The 16,114-nt window shown below is 42.8% G+C and overlaps 1 protein-coding gene across 1 annotated transcript; it reads left to right on the plus strand.

The window, feature by feature from the left end:
* Positions 1-992: 992 nt before the first annotated feature.
* LOC139554778 (ubiquitin carboxyl-terminal hydrolase MINDY-1-like) lies at positions 993-15,801 on the plus strand. The gene is made up of 10 exons (XM_071367914.1): positions 993-1,388; positions 1,716-3,128; positions 3,821-3,878; positions 6,827-6,891; positions 11,185-11,343; positions 11,450-11,552; positions 11,793-11,935; positions 12,184-12,381; positions 12,692-12,835; positions 13,387-15,801. Exons 2-10 carry the CDS (start codon positions 2,421-2,423, stop codon positions 13,465-13,467), a joined length of 1,659 nt encoding a protein of 552 aa, XP_071224015.1. The 5' UTR covers positions 993-1,388; positions 1,716-2,420; the 3' UTR covers positions 13,468-15,801.
* The last annotated feature ends 313 nt before the right edge of the window (positions 15,802-16,114 follow it).

Consider the following 16,114-nt stretch of genomic DNA (forward strand, 5'->3'; position numbering starts at 1 on the left):
TTATAAAAAAGATATGTAACCGAGTAAAGAGATATGTTAAGTAAGAATTGAACGTGTAAATGTTCATTCACAGTCATAACATAGGGTTTGCACGTTTACACTTCTAATTTAACATTTACTTTTCATGTTTCACGCTGGCTTTTCTTACGATCCTAACAATTTACGTATAGATTTTCTTACGATCCTAACGCTGTGTAAGTTCAACCTATTGGCAGCTATCTTGCTCCATACATCAGTCTCAAGTCAAAGTCTAGTCCAGAGTATTGAGGCTCCAAGTCAAGTTTCAAGTTATTTTATTTTATATCAAGTCTAGTCTCAAGTCATCGAATTTGTGGCTGGAGTCAGACTCGAGTCCAAGTCATGTGAATCGAGTCTACAACTCTGGAGATTTGCACTTTTTATGGTTTTAGGTACGTTTTTAAGCGCTACTGAATGATGAGTCGTTTAGGAGCTTAATGAATGGCTCTTTTAGTTGAACTGAGCCAAATGAGCCGGCTCACTGAAAAGACTCGGAATCCACATCACTCGAAAGTGGTTGTGTTTACGCCGTTAAATTCATGACGTCACATGTGTAGTAGTCCCAATAAGCAAGACCCTCCAGAGCTGTGTGCCATACTTTTCACCTCATGACAATATCAACACAACATATTTCCAGAATTTGTATATGTATTTTACCAACACAAATCCTACTTTTAGAATCAGAATGATGGTCAAGACAAGACATGGAAGAAATGAAGCTGTGTGGGAATTGGACGATTCTACTATTTTATTTAGTTCCTTCATTAATGAGAGCAGGCGTTCATCGTCTTTATATATCACAGATGTCACTGACATATCATCCATTACACACTAAACACACATTTTAGACTTTCGTCTCTGCAATACTACACAGCAAGGAGATATGACGCTCATGAACACGACCAGTATATTTACACCTGCAGTTCTCTCCTCCAACCACTCGTGTCCCCATGAAGATTACATTCACAATCATTTAATGTAGCTGGTGTTTGACTAATTCGCATATTTGCTGAGTATTTTCTTTTTGTCCCCCGAAATATTTTTGGTTTGCATATTCTACTAAATGTATTTTATGTTTGTAGCTTGGTGCATGACATCTACAAATGAGTTTCCCCCCTGTGGTTAATGCAGCTCGTGACATCATTGTTTACAGACTGGTCACAGATATACAAATATTTGCTGTGGTAGTACAAGAGGAAGTAAAGAGGAGTAAGCGAATTCAAGATAGCGAACGAGGAGACCGTGGAATGTAAATAGTATGGCTTAGTCAGCCAGCGAAGCTCGTTAACGTTTTCTGTTGATTGGACCAACAACAGTCTGAATTTCACTACTTTTTGTTGTTGCCATTTACGCTGTCAACTGGCTTCATGGTAAGTTATTTTATTTTCTGCTGGTCAGCTAACGTTAGCTAGCAAGCTAACAAGCTGCCAACATCATCAAGATACTCATTGCAGGATAACGTTAGTGATGGGCGCTATCAACTTCTGAGCGTCACCACGAGGCTATAGCCAGCTATGGTCCGGACAGTAGCCTGTTCTGGTGTTACTTGGCAGATGCAACATTTTCTAGACCGGCTTTATAGTTAGCGTTACCTTCTCAGTATTTTGTCAACCCCAAGGTCAGTCCTATAACAGTTAGAATAATAATTTGTGTTGTTAGAGAATAAGTTATTTCCCTGACTGATCTTTTTCTTGCAGGTATGGTACAATTTTTAAGAATATGGTTACTCGAATTCTCCAGCTGATATTTTCAGACGAAGCTAAGAAGTCAACCATACCGCATTGATATCCTAAAAACATACTGAGTCATCCATGTCACGAGGCAAGGAACAAGCTTGATCAGCTCCATCTCCCTTGTCACTTGTCCATCTCTCTGGTGTATTCCATTGTATAGTCAGGAAAAGCACATCTTTCATAACCAGATACGTTTTGCCTACCCCAAAGATAACTTTGCTCTAGTTTGCAGCTGTACCTGCAATGGACAGAGGCAGTTCTGTAAGATAATTGTACTTTTGTCAAGGTTAAATTGATACATATTTTGTGTAAAGATCATTATCTTTTGTTAGAGGAAATCTTGTAGAGTTTTGTGAAATCCACTCTGTCTCACTCTGAATGACATAAAACCGACAGAGCGACTGTGGATTCTGCTGTAGCCGTCCATCAACCCTGTTTTGCAAACTAAGGACACTGTTACTCAGGAATACCAGGGAACTGATTGTCGGGTAGATTTCCCTCAAGGTTCACCTAGAAGTTCACTGCCAACTTTTAAAGCCATGAATATACTTAATGTAAAGGGCTGAGTTTGTTTTTCTACGCTTATACAGCCTAAGCCTGAAGTAGTCTTTACCGACGATTTGGCCTTATTTTCTATTGATTAAGTGCTACATTGAACATTACCCAGCTATGGCGGATTCTGGCACTGAGATAGTCGGAGGAGATCTCCTGAGCGTTGTCAAAGATGACTGCTCTCTGACAGAGGCCATTTCTGAAGAGGGTGGCCTTACACCAGGGTCCTCTGTGGCTAAAGAAAGCCACAAAGCAGAGCCCTTGGACCGTGAAGATTCCACCAAAGTCCCATCAGTCAAGACCCCAATTATGGAAGCAGAAGGTTCTGACAAACACAGTGGAACCGCACTCACGCCAGCCGCCACGTGTGCCACCATGTCTGAAAACGGCACAACAGAAGACGCTCAATCCACCCCGCAGAGCCAAACTCTGACCGAAGTGAATGGGGAAAGCTCAGAGGCCATGTTTGGAAGGTCGGACGAGAATAGCCAGTCGGCTACAAGCGACTCTCCCTCCTTCTCCATCCGCAGCCTGGAGTTCTTCGAGGGCAACACTGGGAATGACGAGCCATTGTCGTCCTACTCTGCCCTGGGCAACGAGGGCCGCTCCCCCTCTGCTGACGTCCCCGGCCTGGTCAGTGACGTCCTGGCTGCCGCAGCCACGGGAGGGGCCACCGCCGCCCCGGACCCAGAGCCCATGATGCCGGCCTACTACTTTGTGAAATGGATCACCTGGAAGGAGAAGAAGACACCCATCATCACGCAGAGTGAGAACGGGCCCTGTCCCCTGCTGGCCATCATGAACACCCTGTTTCTGCGCTGGAAGGTAATGTTGGACTGTAGAAACAGCTATATAGGACTAATGGGGTCCATGATTACGCATCACAATTGTCTTAAGTGGTTTTAGGCCTACTTCATCTGCACTGATCTCAAAACATATGATAGGGTAAAGCAGTATATTGTAGGACTATTGGGGGATTTTGCATTCACTGGTCTATTTTTTTCTTCAGATCAGTGCAGATCAATAGAAGGAGCCAAAAAATGAGGCTACTTTAGACTATTGAGATGCACGTTGCAAAATCCCCCAATAGTCCTAAAATATACTGCTTTACCCTGTCATATGTTTTGAGATCAGCACAGATGAAGTAGGCCTTAAGACAATTGAGATGTGTAATTGGCCTTAAGGTGACTGCGTATAAGGGTGAGGATGACACACTGAGGATGACATCCGAGGTGTGTATGCATGCCAGAATTAGTGACATGACACAGGCGTGAGGGAAGTTTCTAGAAGCAGGAATTACAGGTTCACGTTAGGGTGTGATGAGCCGTAGTTAAGAGAACACCAAAGCCTTCTGAATCCTATAATCTTGTTTGTACCATCAACATCTTTCAAAATCGAGGCAACACAGAATTTACGTTTATAAATGGCAGGATGTCAGCTTCAGAGAGTCTATTGTTTAATGAACATTGGTCAAGAAAAGTGCATACAAATTATAATCATGTGTAATTTGTCTTCAGGCCAAGCTACCCGCCCAGACAGAAGTAGTCACCACAGAGGACCTGATGGCTCACCTTGGTAAGAAACAAGCAAGTGTATTGACTGTACTTCCATACAGACTTTGTTACACTGAAGTTATTGCTTTGTAACTTCCAGTAAACAACACATTTTCATACATTACTCTGAGGTTGTCATGAACACATGAAAATCCAACCAATGCATGAAAATACGAGTAACTAAAGAGACTGCATATTAGCAGTAAATTAAAGATCATCACTGGCCCTATGCTCCAGGAGCCACGGGCTTAAGTCATTGAAAGATCTAGCAAATTGGAAAAGCAGTCAACTTTGACCATTACCATGGAGAAATACAGTGCCTTCAGAAAGTATTCACGCTCCTCGACTTTTTGTTTTACCGCCTGAATTTGAAATGGATTAAATTGAGATTTTGTGTCACTGGCCTACACACAATACCCCACCACGTCAAAGTGGAATTGTGTTTTTAGAAATGTTTACAAATGAATTAAAAGGGAAAATGCCTTGAGTCAATAAGTATTCAACCCTTTTGTTAAGGCAAGCCTAAATAAGTTCAGGAGTAAAAATGTGCTTAACAAGTCACATAAGTTGCATGGACTCACTGTGCAGTAATAGTGTTTAACATGATTTTTTTTATGACTACATCATCTCTGTACCCCACACATACAATTAAAGTGCATTCAGACCACCTTTACTTTTTCCACATTTTGTTACCTTACAGCCTTATTCTAAAATTGATTAAATAATTTCCCCCCCTCATCAATCTACACACACTACCTCATAATGACAAAGCGAAAACAGGTCTTTAGAATTTTTTGCAAATGTATTTCCGTTTTTTATTTTTAATACCTTATTTACGTAATATTCAGGCCCTTTGCTATGAGACTCGAAATTAAGCTCAGGTGCATTCTGTTTCCATTGCTCATCCTTGAGATGTTTCTACAACGTGATTGGAGTCCACCTGTGGTAAATTAAATTGATTGAACATGATTTGGAAAGACACACACCTGTCTATATAAGGTCAGAGCAAAAACCAAGCCACGAGGTCGAAGGAATTGTCCGTAGAACTCTGAGACAGGATTGTGTCGAAGTCATCGATCTGGAGAAAGGTACCAAAATATTTCGGCAGCATTGAAGGTCCCCAAGAACACAGTGGCCTCAATCATTCTTAAATGGAAGAAGTTTGGAACCACCAAGACTCTTCCTAGAGTTGGCTGCCCGGCCAAACTGAGCAATCGGGAGAATAGTCTTGGTCAGGGAGGTGACCAATAACCCGATAGTCACTCTGACAGCTCCAGAGTTCCTCTGTGGAGATGGTTGTTCTTCTGGAAGGTTCTCCCATCTCTGCAGCACTCCACCAATCAGGCCTTTATGGTAGAGTGACCCGACGGAAGCACGTAGACTCTTAGACCAACAAGATTCTCTGGTCTGATGAAACCAAGATTCAACTCTTTGGTGTGAATGCCAAGCGTCACATCTAGAGGAAACCTGGCGCCATCCCTACGGTGAAGCATGGTGGTGGCAGCATCATGCTGCGGGGATGTTATTCAGCGGCGGGGACTGTGAGACTAGTCCGGATCGAGGCAAAGATGAACGGAGCAAAGTACAGAGAGATCCTTGATGAAAACCTCCTCCAGAGTGCTCAGGACCTGACTGGGGCGAAGATTCACCTTCCAACAGGACAACGACCCTAAGCACACAGCCTAGACAACGCAGGAGTGGCTTCGGGACAAGTCTCTGAATGTCCTTGAGTGGGCCAGTCAGAGCCCGGAATTGAACTCGATTGAACATCTCTGGAGAGACCTGAAAATAGCTGTGCAGCAACACTCCCCATCCAACCTGACAGAGCTTGAGAGGATCTGCAGAGAAGAATGGGAGAAACTCCCCAAATACAGGTGTGCCAAGCTTGTAGTGATATCCCCAAGAAGACTCAAGGCTGTAATAGCTGCCAAAGGTGCTTCAACAAAGTACTGAGTAAAGGGTCTGAATACTTATGTAAATGTGATCTTGACAGATCAAATAATTTTTTAAAGAATAATGTGCAAATGTTGTAGAATCCAGGTGTGCAAAGCTCTTAGAGACTTACCCAGAAAGACTGTACAGCTGTAATCACTGCCAAAAGTAAATTACATTTACATTTAACATTTAAGTCATTTAGCAGACGCTCTTATCCAGAGCGACTTACAAATTGGTGCATTCACCTTATGATATCCAGTGGAACAACCACTTTACAATAGTGCATCTAACTCTTTTAAGGGGGGGGGGGTTAGAAGGATTACTTTATCCTATCCTAGGTATTCCTTAAAGAGGTGGGGTTTCAGGTGTCTCCGGAAGGTGGTGATTGACTCCGCTGACCTGGCGTCGTGAGGGAGTTTGTTCCACCATTGGGGTGCCAGAGCAGCGAACAGTTTTGACTGGGCTGAGCGGGAACTGTACTTCCTCAGAGGTAGGGAGGCGAGCAGGCCAGAGGTGGATGAACGCAGTGCCCTTGTTTGGGTGTAGGGCCTGATCAGAGCCTGAAGGTACGGGGGTGCCGTTCCCCTCACAGCTCCGTAGGCAAGCACCATGGTCTTGTAGCGGATGCGAGCTTCAACTGGAAGCCAGTGGAGAGAATAAGTAATATAATATATATATATATATATATATATAATATATAATATAATAATAAATATAACATGTATTGACTCAGGTGTGAATTCTTATGTAAATGAGATCTATATTTAATTTAATACATTTGCAAACATTTCTAAAAACATGTTTTCACTTTCTCCTTATGGGGTATTGTGTGTGTGTGTGTGTGTGGATGGGTGAGAACATATAATCAATTTAGAATTCAGGCTGTAATACAACGAAGTGGAATAAGTCAAGGGGTATGAATACTTTCTGAATGCACTGTATATTATAACACGCATTTCTGTTTGGTCACTCACTGTCTGAGAACCACATTACCCATTTGTTTTTATACTCCCGCAATTTGTGTTTCTGCCACAGGAGAGTGCGTATTGTCCATCAAACCCAGGGAGAAGGCTGAGGGAATGGAGCTCAACTTTCAGCAGGTAAACTCACCTCTGTATAAACACACATCTGTCCACTTGGCTTATCCATGACACTGTCGGTCTGTGTCTGAATGTTTTTCGGAAGCAGCGCTAGCTTGTGTGTATTTGTGTTTGGACGTGTGCGTCTGCAGGTGCAGGTCTGTCTGTGTTGTCTACCTCACAGGAGGTTGGTGGCACCTTTTTAATTGGGGAGGATGGGCTCGTGGTAATTGCTGGTGCGGAATAAGTTAAATGGTTTCAAATAAATCAAACAAATGGTTTGTGTTTGCCATTCCATTTACTCCGTTCTGGCCATTATTATGAGCCGTCCTCCCCTCAGCAGCCGCCACTGGTCTATCTTTTTGTAGCTGTGTGTGTAACGGATGTGAAATGGCTAGCTAGTTAGCGGTGGTGCGCGCTAGCAGCCTTTCGGTCGGTTACGTCACTTGCTCTGAAACCTAGAAGTAGTGGTTCCCCCGCGGCTTTTGTGGAGCGATGGGTAACGACACTTCGTGGGTGACTGTTGTTGATGTGTGCAGAGGGTCCCTGGTTCGCGCCCGAGGTCGGGGACGTACTAAAGTTATACTGTTACATGTGCACAAAATTGTGGGTGTGGTTGGGTGTAAGTTAGTGACACATTTTTAAGGGGAAGTGGAGTTCACAGCAGAGGCAGAAGCCTGTGTCATCAGTGCTAAGTCACACCACCTGCCACTAGAGTACCACAATAAGGAGTTTAGGGAACAACAAGGATTCAGAATTACTGTACCAAAAATGTACAGTAAGGTGTAAGCCTCAAACATTTGGGTGGCAAGGTAGTAGCTGTGTGGATGCAGCCAATTCACTTAATGGTCATTAGCAGCTCTTTAATACAAAGTGACTTCGAGTCAACCCATCTGTTTGGTATGTGTGGCTCATGCAGGAATCAAACCCATGTTCTTGATGTTGTAAGCACCATGATCCAACCACCTGGCTCTGACACACATGCGGTTCAGAGCTAATCAATCTGGTTCCTTTAAGGGTGAACCCAATTATTCGACTGGTCTATAGGCTGTTGGTCAACCAATTTATTTTGTCGAGAACTAGTGTGTGTGTATATATGTATGTACAGTTTAAGTCGGAAGTTTACATACACTTAGGTTGGAGTCATTAAAACTCGTTTTTCAACCACTCCACAAATTTCTTGTTAACAAACTATAGTTTTGGAAAGTCGGTTAGGACGTCTACTTCGTGCATGACACAAGTCATTTTTCCAACAATTGTTTACAGATAGATTATTTCACTTATAATTCCAGTGGATCAGAAGTTTACATACACTAAATTGACAGGGCCTTGGAAAATTCCATAAAATTATGTCATGGCTTTAGAAGCTTCTGATAGTCAATTGGAGGTGTACCTGTGGATGTATTTCAAGGCCTACCTTCAAACTCTGTGCCTCTTTGCTTAACATCATTGGAAAATCAAAAGAAATCAGCCAAAAAATTGTAGACCTCCACAAGTCTGGTTCATCCTTGGGAGCAATTTCCAAACGCCTGAAGGTACCACGTTCATCTGTACAAACAATAGTATGCAAGTATAAACACCATGGAACCACGCAGCCGTCATACCGCTCAGGAAGGAGACGCGTTCTATCTCCTAGATATGAACGTACTTTGGTGCAAAAAGTGCAAATCAATCCCAGAACAACAGCAAAGGACCTTGTGAAGATGTTGGAGGAACAGGTGCAAAAGTATCTATATCCACAGTAAAACAAGTCCTATATCGACATCGCCGCTCAGCAAGGAAGAAGCCACCGCTCCAAAACCGCCATAAAGCCAGACTACGGTTTGCAACTGCACATGGGGAGAAATACTTTTGGGAGAAATGTCCTCTGGTCTGATGAAACAAAAATAGGCCATAATGACCATCGTTATGTTTGGAGGAAAAAGGGGGACGCTTGCAAGTCGAAGAACCCCATCCCAACCGTGAAGCACAGGGCTTGCAGCATCATGTTGTGGGGGTGCTTTGCTGCAGGAGGGACTGGTGCACTTCACAAAATAAATGGCATCATGACGAATGAATTTGATGTGGATATATTGAAGCAACATCTCAAGACATCAATCAGGAGGTTAAAGTTTGGTCGCAATGGGTCTTCCAAATGAACAATGACCCCAAGCATACTTCCAAAGTTGTGGCAAAATGGCTTAAGGACAACAAAGTCAAGGTATTGGAGTGGCCATCACAAAGCTCTGACCTCAATCCCATAGAAAATGTGTGGGCAGAACTGAAAAAGCATACATGCATACACACACACACACATTTATTTATTTTGCACTAGAAACCAGTCTTCTTTTCCCCCATCTCAGTGAACTAGTCCATTGCGGAGGCCGCAGGGATGGCACAGTCCAAAAAGAAGGGGAGTGTGGCTGCACAATGCACATCTCTCTCCAGAATGTGCTCTCTTCCTCCAATTTGTGCACATTCATTGTTTCATAACTTCATGGTGTGAATTGTTTGCGTTTTGATTTTTAGTGTATCAATTCTTAATTTACATAGGGTATATCACCTGTAGTAAATTTACAGGTAATTGCTTAAATTTCTAATCTACAATGTTTGTTTGGTTACGTTAATGCATTCAATATATTATTATTCCAGTATTTTACTGTTCTCATTTTTGGAGTGGACACATTGTTTGCAGAGTTCACAATATGCTACACTTGAGAAACAAGTTTTGGTTTATTTCATTCCATTTACGAGTTTTGTCATTGTCTTTTGTTTGGAGCGCTCCCGTCAATGTTGAGTAAGTACACGCACCTGATTACACATAGAATTAGGTCTGTATGCTACCTGGCCTGCTTGCAAATGTAGGCATATAAATGTGCCCATTTGGTGTTTCTGATGGTATTTCTGATTGGCTTAATGCACCACCACTAATGACCTGTGGAGCTTCTCAAATGAATGTTCTCCTCAAACAGCAAGCAAACAAAGTCTATTTTTACATCCATTGAGTGACAATTCCTCAATGTATTTTTAAAAACCTTCTAGCTCACTCCATTTCGATAACCACTCGGCAAGAAAGGGAAAAATGTCATGCTCTGATCCAGTGGAAACGTCATAAAATAGGCCTACCTGATTACTTCTTATCGCTTGCGCAAATTACCCACAGCTGTGTCTGTCCAAGCTCACTGGTAAACTAAACTCCTAATGGCCCAGAATATTTTCTACAATGTTGCAAGGAGCTTCAGGCCCAACCCAAGCTAATAGTTGATACATTGTTTCAAGTTCGTTGCAGACAGGCCATGCTTATTTTTGTCAGGATATTTTCTACCTGCAGGCTGCAATGTTTTTTTAACTTTTTTTTTTTTACATAGCCCAGTTGGCAGTATAAGTTACTTTTTAGGTGTGTTTCATTTAGATTTGGATAGAATTTTCATTAACCACATGAATGAATTTGAGATACGAAGATGTTGTTAGTATAAATGAAATGAAAATGTGCATATGAAAACCATAACTGGCACGCAGATCGGTAGAAATGGTAAGATAAATTGTCATTCCACATGAGAGTGTCCCGACTCCTCGTGTAGCCTATTACCAGCAACTTCAGGAGAGTAATGGCAGAATCGGAGAAAGCAGTAATGGGAGGAGGATTTCTTTTTTCCCCTTCTGGTTATCGTGATCTCTAGCTCCCTGTTGAGTCTTTTGTGTCATATTTCATCAGTAATCTTGAAGCATCAGACAAGCTAAATACATATAGTTGATTTTATTAAACACAGGGTGTGTATACATGTTTTAAAATTGACTAATCGATTGGTCGAAAGAACAGACTGCTTTCGGTCAACCAATATTTTCTTTAGTAAGGGACAACCTTAGGTTCATTTTTCATTGCTAAGCTCAGAGGATTCTAGTTAGCTGCTCAGTTTCACTCAAACACCATATTGTAGGAGTCGACGGTGACAGACATTTTAGGTATGATTGAGAGTGCAGGTCTCTTGGAAACACTTGTGAACTTTGAACTACAAGATTAACCTGCATATCCACTTAGCTTTATCCTTCAGCATTCTCATACCTTACATGTCAATGGAACTGAGGTGTAAACCATATGTGAAAATTATTTAGGAACAGCTGATACTGGACCTCTGTGCAACCAACTCTACATTGTATGCAAGTATGATTCCATCTCAACACAAAATATTAATTGGTCTGATCTTCAATTCTAGAAGTTAATCCTGAAATCGACTGTAATCGAAACAGTAGTAATCCCCCAACCCTGGTTTCCAACTCAGTTTCCAACATCTGTAGTTTTCTAATATACATCATTTTTTATCTTTGAATCCGCAGAACATGAGCGATGCCATGGCAGTTCTGCCAAAGCTGTCCACGGGCCTTGACGTCAACGTGCGCTTCACAGGCGTGTCGGACTTTGAGTACACACCAGAGTGTATCGCCTTTGACCTGCTGGATATCCCGCTCTACCATGGCTGGCTGGTGGACCCTCAGGTAAGCGACATTTGTAGAACATGTGAAGGTAAAAGCCCTCCTTTCACAATTAATGCCCCAAATCCCTTGTTTTGGGCTTCAGTTTAAAAGTATTTTCTTTCTCCAGAGCCCTGAGATGGTGGCAGCGGTGGGAAAGCTAAGCTACAACCAGCTGGTAGAGAAGATCATCGGCTACAAGCATTCGGACGACAGCAGCCGTGTCAGTGAAGGTACAGGACCTTCTGAATCCTTACTTGACATACATTTGAGTTGTCACCAACCCTTGTCCTGGTGAGCTACTGGTGGTGAAGACTTATGTTCAAGCCCAGCTCTAATAACCTGGTTTTATTGATGAGGGTCTTGATGGGAAGTTGATCAAATATTCCCAATTGCATTCTGTTCACTTGGCCGTTTCCTCTGTAATACAGCTATTCCCCTTACACTCTTATGCTGATACTTCTCCGTCTCAGGTTTGGTGGCAGAGCAGTTTCTGGAGTCCACAGCGACCCAGCTATCTTACCACGGACTTTGTGAGCTCAACACTACAGTCAAGGAGGGCGAGCTGTCCGTGTTCTTCAGAAACAACCACTTTAGCACTATGATAAAGCACAAGGTGCGTGTGTGTGCGTGCGTGTTGGTAAGGGAATTTACCAATGGCTCAATCTATAGGGTGCAACATATAGAACCTTGCATATAGAAATGGCATAAATAGATAAGACTGTATTCTACATGACAGCGGCATGTAGCACGTTCTGTAACGTTCCCTCAAGCGCCCTGCAGTAGCACAACATTCTCTAAAACGCTGCTTACCACCACCCCCCCACTGAATGACTTCTAACCTTTGACCTTGTGACCCCACAGGGCCACCTGTACCTGCTGGTGACAGACCAGGGCTTCCTGCAGGAGGGGGGGCTGGTGTGGGAGAGCCTACACAACGTGGAGGGCGACGGCAACTTCTGCAACTCAGACTTCCGCCTGTGCCACCCTCCCCAGAGGAGCGTCCTCGTGACACAGCCCGACAGTCTCACTCCCCAGCAGCAGCAGAGACAGATCGACCAGGTCAGTGACCCCCCCCCCCTCCCCCAGCTCCACAACACACCGCCACCATTTTCAGTTTGAGGATACCTGTTATTTGAGAAGTACCCAGATACAGTGGGCAGTATCCAATACGCCACAGACAATCTCCATGTCTTATGCTGCAGCTAGATACTTAAGGGTTTTTTTATGTGTAGAACTGCCACGCTAACGTGATCCTAACTTGAGATCTGTATGTACTGTAAATCATGCATGGACGTTAAGGATTTCAGCCTCTATGCACATTTCCATGACTACACATTCACTCACCCCGTGGTGTATGCTTGGTTGCCAGGACTACCTGGTGGCCATGTCTCTGCAGCAGCAGCAGGGGGCGGCCCCGGGGCCCCTCAGTGACCTGGACCTGGCCAGACGGCTGCAGGAGGAGGAGTACCAGCAGCAGCAGCAACAAGGTCCCTCCCAGGCCCCAGCACAGCAGGTAACCAACCACACAATCAAGACATTTACTAGAAGGAAAGATGGTGCCCTCTCTAGGCTTTACTTCAACAGTATGAAATATTAACACAGTACAACAGTATAGACCTGTGATATTCAAAAGACTTCCCCATCCATTTTTTTTTTTATGCAATTTTGAGTAAATGTGTTTTTCTTTTAATTTGGATAAGAGATGAATGTTATGAATAAGATTATTTCTTGATGTAAAATTCCAAATGTACCGATTTTTAAGATTCTTGTTAGATGTGGGTTTGCAAAAGAAATGAGGTCCCTTAGAAATTCTGGCTGAAAAAATGGGGTCCCCGCTGAAAATGTTTGGCTACTGGTAAAGAAAGTGTCCCCTGGTGCTTTTTCCATCACACTATAATTTATTTGAGCAGAAAATGTGGAGGACTCATTGCATTCTTTCACCACGGTGCAGTGTTGTACTTTTCTGGTACTAGGTTTAGACACAACTTTCTGCTATCTTTGATTCACAAACGTCCTACATAGAAGCTTGTCCATTTCCTGTATGAATGTTTGTTTTGCTTCCAGGTGAGAGGTCATTTGGCAGCCAAGCCGGGAGGTCAGAGGAGACGGGAGAAAAAGGATGATTCCGACTGTGCCATATTATAGCGACACCTAAACTTACCCTAGTCCCCATTAGCCTGCACTTCATTGCATTAAGCCAACCCCTAATACACACACACAGTTAGGGGATTGTGCCCCTGCCATCTCAATGCCAAACTCACCCTTCACACTAAACCTAACCTCGAGGTTGTAACTCACTCACTACCTCCCCATCTCTCACCCTTGTTCTTCTTTGAACATCCAGGCCAGAAGGTGGCAGTACTAGTTCCGCTTTGCTAGACCACAGAATATAATCTAAATGTGAATTGAGGTTGCAGAGAGGAAATCCAATGCAGTTAGTTGGTTAAAGCAGCTGAGAATCATCCAAGACACGTCACAACCCAGGTAGAGTCACACATCAGGGGTCGTCTTCTATTCAGCTATCACTGCCCCTCTTGAGAAATATGAGAGAAGTTTGTAACTGTGGTCTGGTTTGGTTTCTATGACAATGAGGCAGGCAGTGGTCGGATTTGTAAGACAAGTGGACAGAAAGTGAAGGTCTAAATTTTAAAGGGAAGTCACTACAGCCCTGACCAACTGATGCATCTTAATGGATGATGCAACTTTTGAAATGGCAAAAAGTCGCCTTAGAAAGCCCTGTTTTTAAGCAAACTGTCGGGTTGTCGTCATCTGACGCATTTAAGCCATGATGGAAACTCGAGTACATTCCTGTCCTATACAGAACAATGCACAATTATGCCTGGGTCGAGAAGCGGACTCTGCAAGCCCGACGAACGAACGAAGAGATGGCCTTGAGGGCAGTGTTCCCCAAAGTCCTATCTGCTAGAGTAAGCATGGGCTTTACTTTTGCTGTCATATAGTGTACTATGCTGTAGTTAGTAGCAGGGAGGAATTATGCAGAAGTAGAATGGTATGGGCAGTGAAGGGGTTCTGCTGGAGCATCTTTTGTGGATGACTTTTAAGATCAGTGGGGGGTTAAAGATGACTATATGGGAATAAGAATAAGAATTAAAGGTCGATTGTAGCTGTTTTTATCTCAATTTTAAATAATTGCTAGGTAAGAATTTAAATGGTCAAAAAGAAACAAATGGCTTAGGAAAGAGCCATATCTGGAGCAAGAATTTTGATAGGACTGTCTGTCTGCGAGTGGTCTGAGTGGGGAGGGGAAACCTGAAAATTAGCTGAGAGGTTTGGAACTCTTTCTTATTGGTCTATTAACCCATTTCAGGCAGGCCGAAATTTCATCCCACCACCACAGGCTAACATTTCTGAATATAACAGTATTATTCCAACATCAGTGTGGAAGTGTGTATATATATATACACACTGAACAAAAATATAAACGTAACAATTTCAATAATTTTAAAGAGTTACAGTTCATGTAACGAAATCAGTCAATTGAAAGATAAATAAATTGGGCCCTAATCTATGTATTTCACATGACAGGGCAGGGGTGCAGCCATGGTTGGACCTGGGAGGGCATAGGCCCACCCACTTGGGAGCCAGGCCCAGCCAATCAGAATGTGTTTTTCCCAACAAAAGGGCATTATTACAGACAGAAATTCTCTAAATGACATTATGGTAGAGAAATTAACATAACATTATCTGGCAACAGCTCTGGTGGACATGTCTGCAGTCAGCATGCCACTCAACTTGATACCTCTGTTGCGTTGTGTGACACAACTGCACATTTTAGTGGCCTTTAATTGTCCCCAGCACAAGGTGCACCTGTGTAATAATCATGCTGTTTAATCAGCTTCTTGATATGCCACACCTGTCAGATGGATGGATTATCTTGGCAAAGGAGAAATGCTCACTAACAAATCAAATGTATTTATATAGCCCTTCTTACATCAGCTGATATCTCAAAGTGCTGTACAGAAACCCAGCCTAAAACCCCAAACAGCGAGCAATGCAGGTGTAGAAGCACTAACAGGGATGTAAACTAATTTGTGCACAAAATGAGAGAAATATGCTTTTTGTGCGTATGGAACATTTCTGGGATCTTTAACTTCAGCTCATGAAACATGGGACCAACACTTTACATGTTGCGTTTATATTTTTGTTCAGTCTACATAAGACAGGTAAATCATGTTTTTGACTGCACTGGGCCTTCAAGCAAATCTGGCGCTTGAACCAACTATGAGAAGTCTGCATTTGATTTACAGCACTTAACAATAAAGTTCAGGCACTTAATTCAGTTTTGAGACAGTCGGCTATACAGGGCCTTTTTGAAGTAGCTTTAGGGGGAGGGGCTTTTAGCAACACTACAGAAATAGACCACACCTTGACGCCAAGTGTTAATCGCCAAGTGTTAATCGTCACCACTTGCTTTGAATTTAATTTGTCATGTCAGTAAAGGAAAATCTAAACAAATCATCATGGTGTTCAATGACTCATTTGTTGTCTGGTAAATATCATTCATTACTTCACATAATCGACTCATACAACCAATCCTTCAAGTCCTTCTGGGCCGCCTTGAAACACCATATCTTTGATGCCTCTTTTTGTTATCCTGCCTCTTGCTTTATTCTGTTATTTCTTTTCCATCTTGTTAACTTTTTCTGCTCCATCTTTGAGAGAGAGAGAGCTATGTGTACAAAACATGAAGAACTCTTCATGACAGACTGACCAGGTGAATCCAGTTGAAAGCTATGATCCCTTATTGATGTCACTTGTTAAATCCACTTCA

The sequence above is a fragment of the Salvelinus alpinus genome, chromosome 26 (genome assembly GCF_045679555.1).
Source record: "Salvelinus alpinus chromosome 26, SLU_Salpinus.1, whole genome shotgun sequence".
NCBI classification, from domain to species: domain Eukaryota; kingdom Metazoa; phylum Chordata; class Actinopteri; order Salmoniformes; family Salmonidae; genus Salvelinus; species Salvelinus alpinus.

Coding starts and splice junctions, on each gene's coding strand:
- LOC139554778 (XM_071367914.1), top strand. CDS start 2,421: ATGGCGGATTCTGGCACTGAGATAGTCGGAGGAGATCTCCTGAGCGTT. Junction 6,892..11,184: donor TGGAGCTCAACTTTCAGCAG/GTAAACTCACCT, acceptor TTGAATCCGCAG/AACATGAGCGATGCCATGGC. Junction 12,836..13,386: donor CCCAGGCCCCAGCACAGCAG/GTAACCAACCAC, acceptor TTTTGCTTCCAG/GTGAGAGGTCATTTGGCAGC.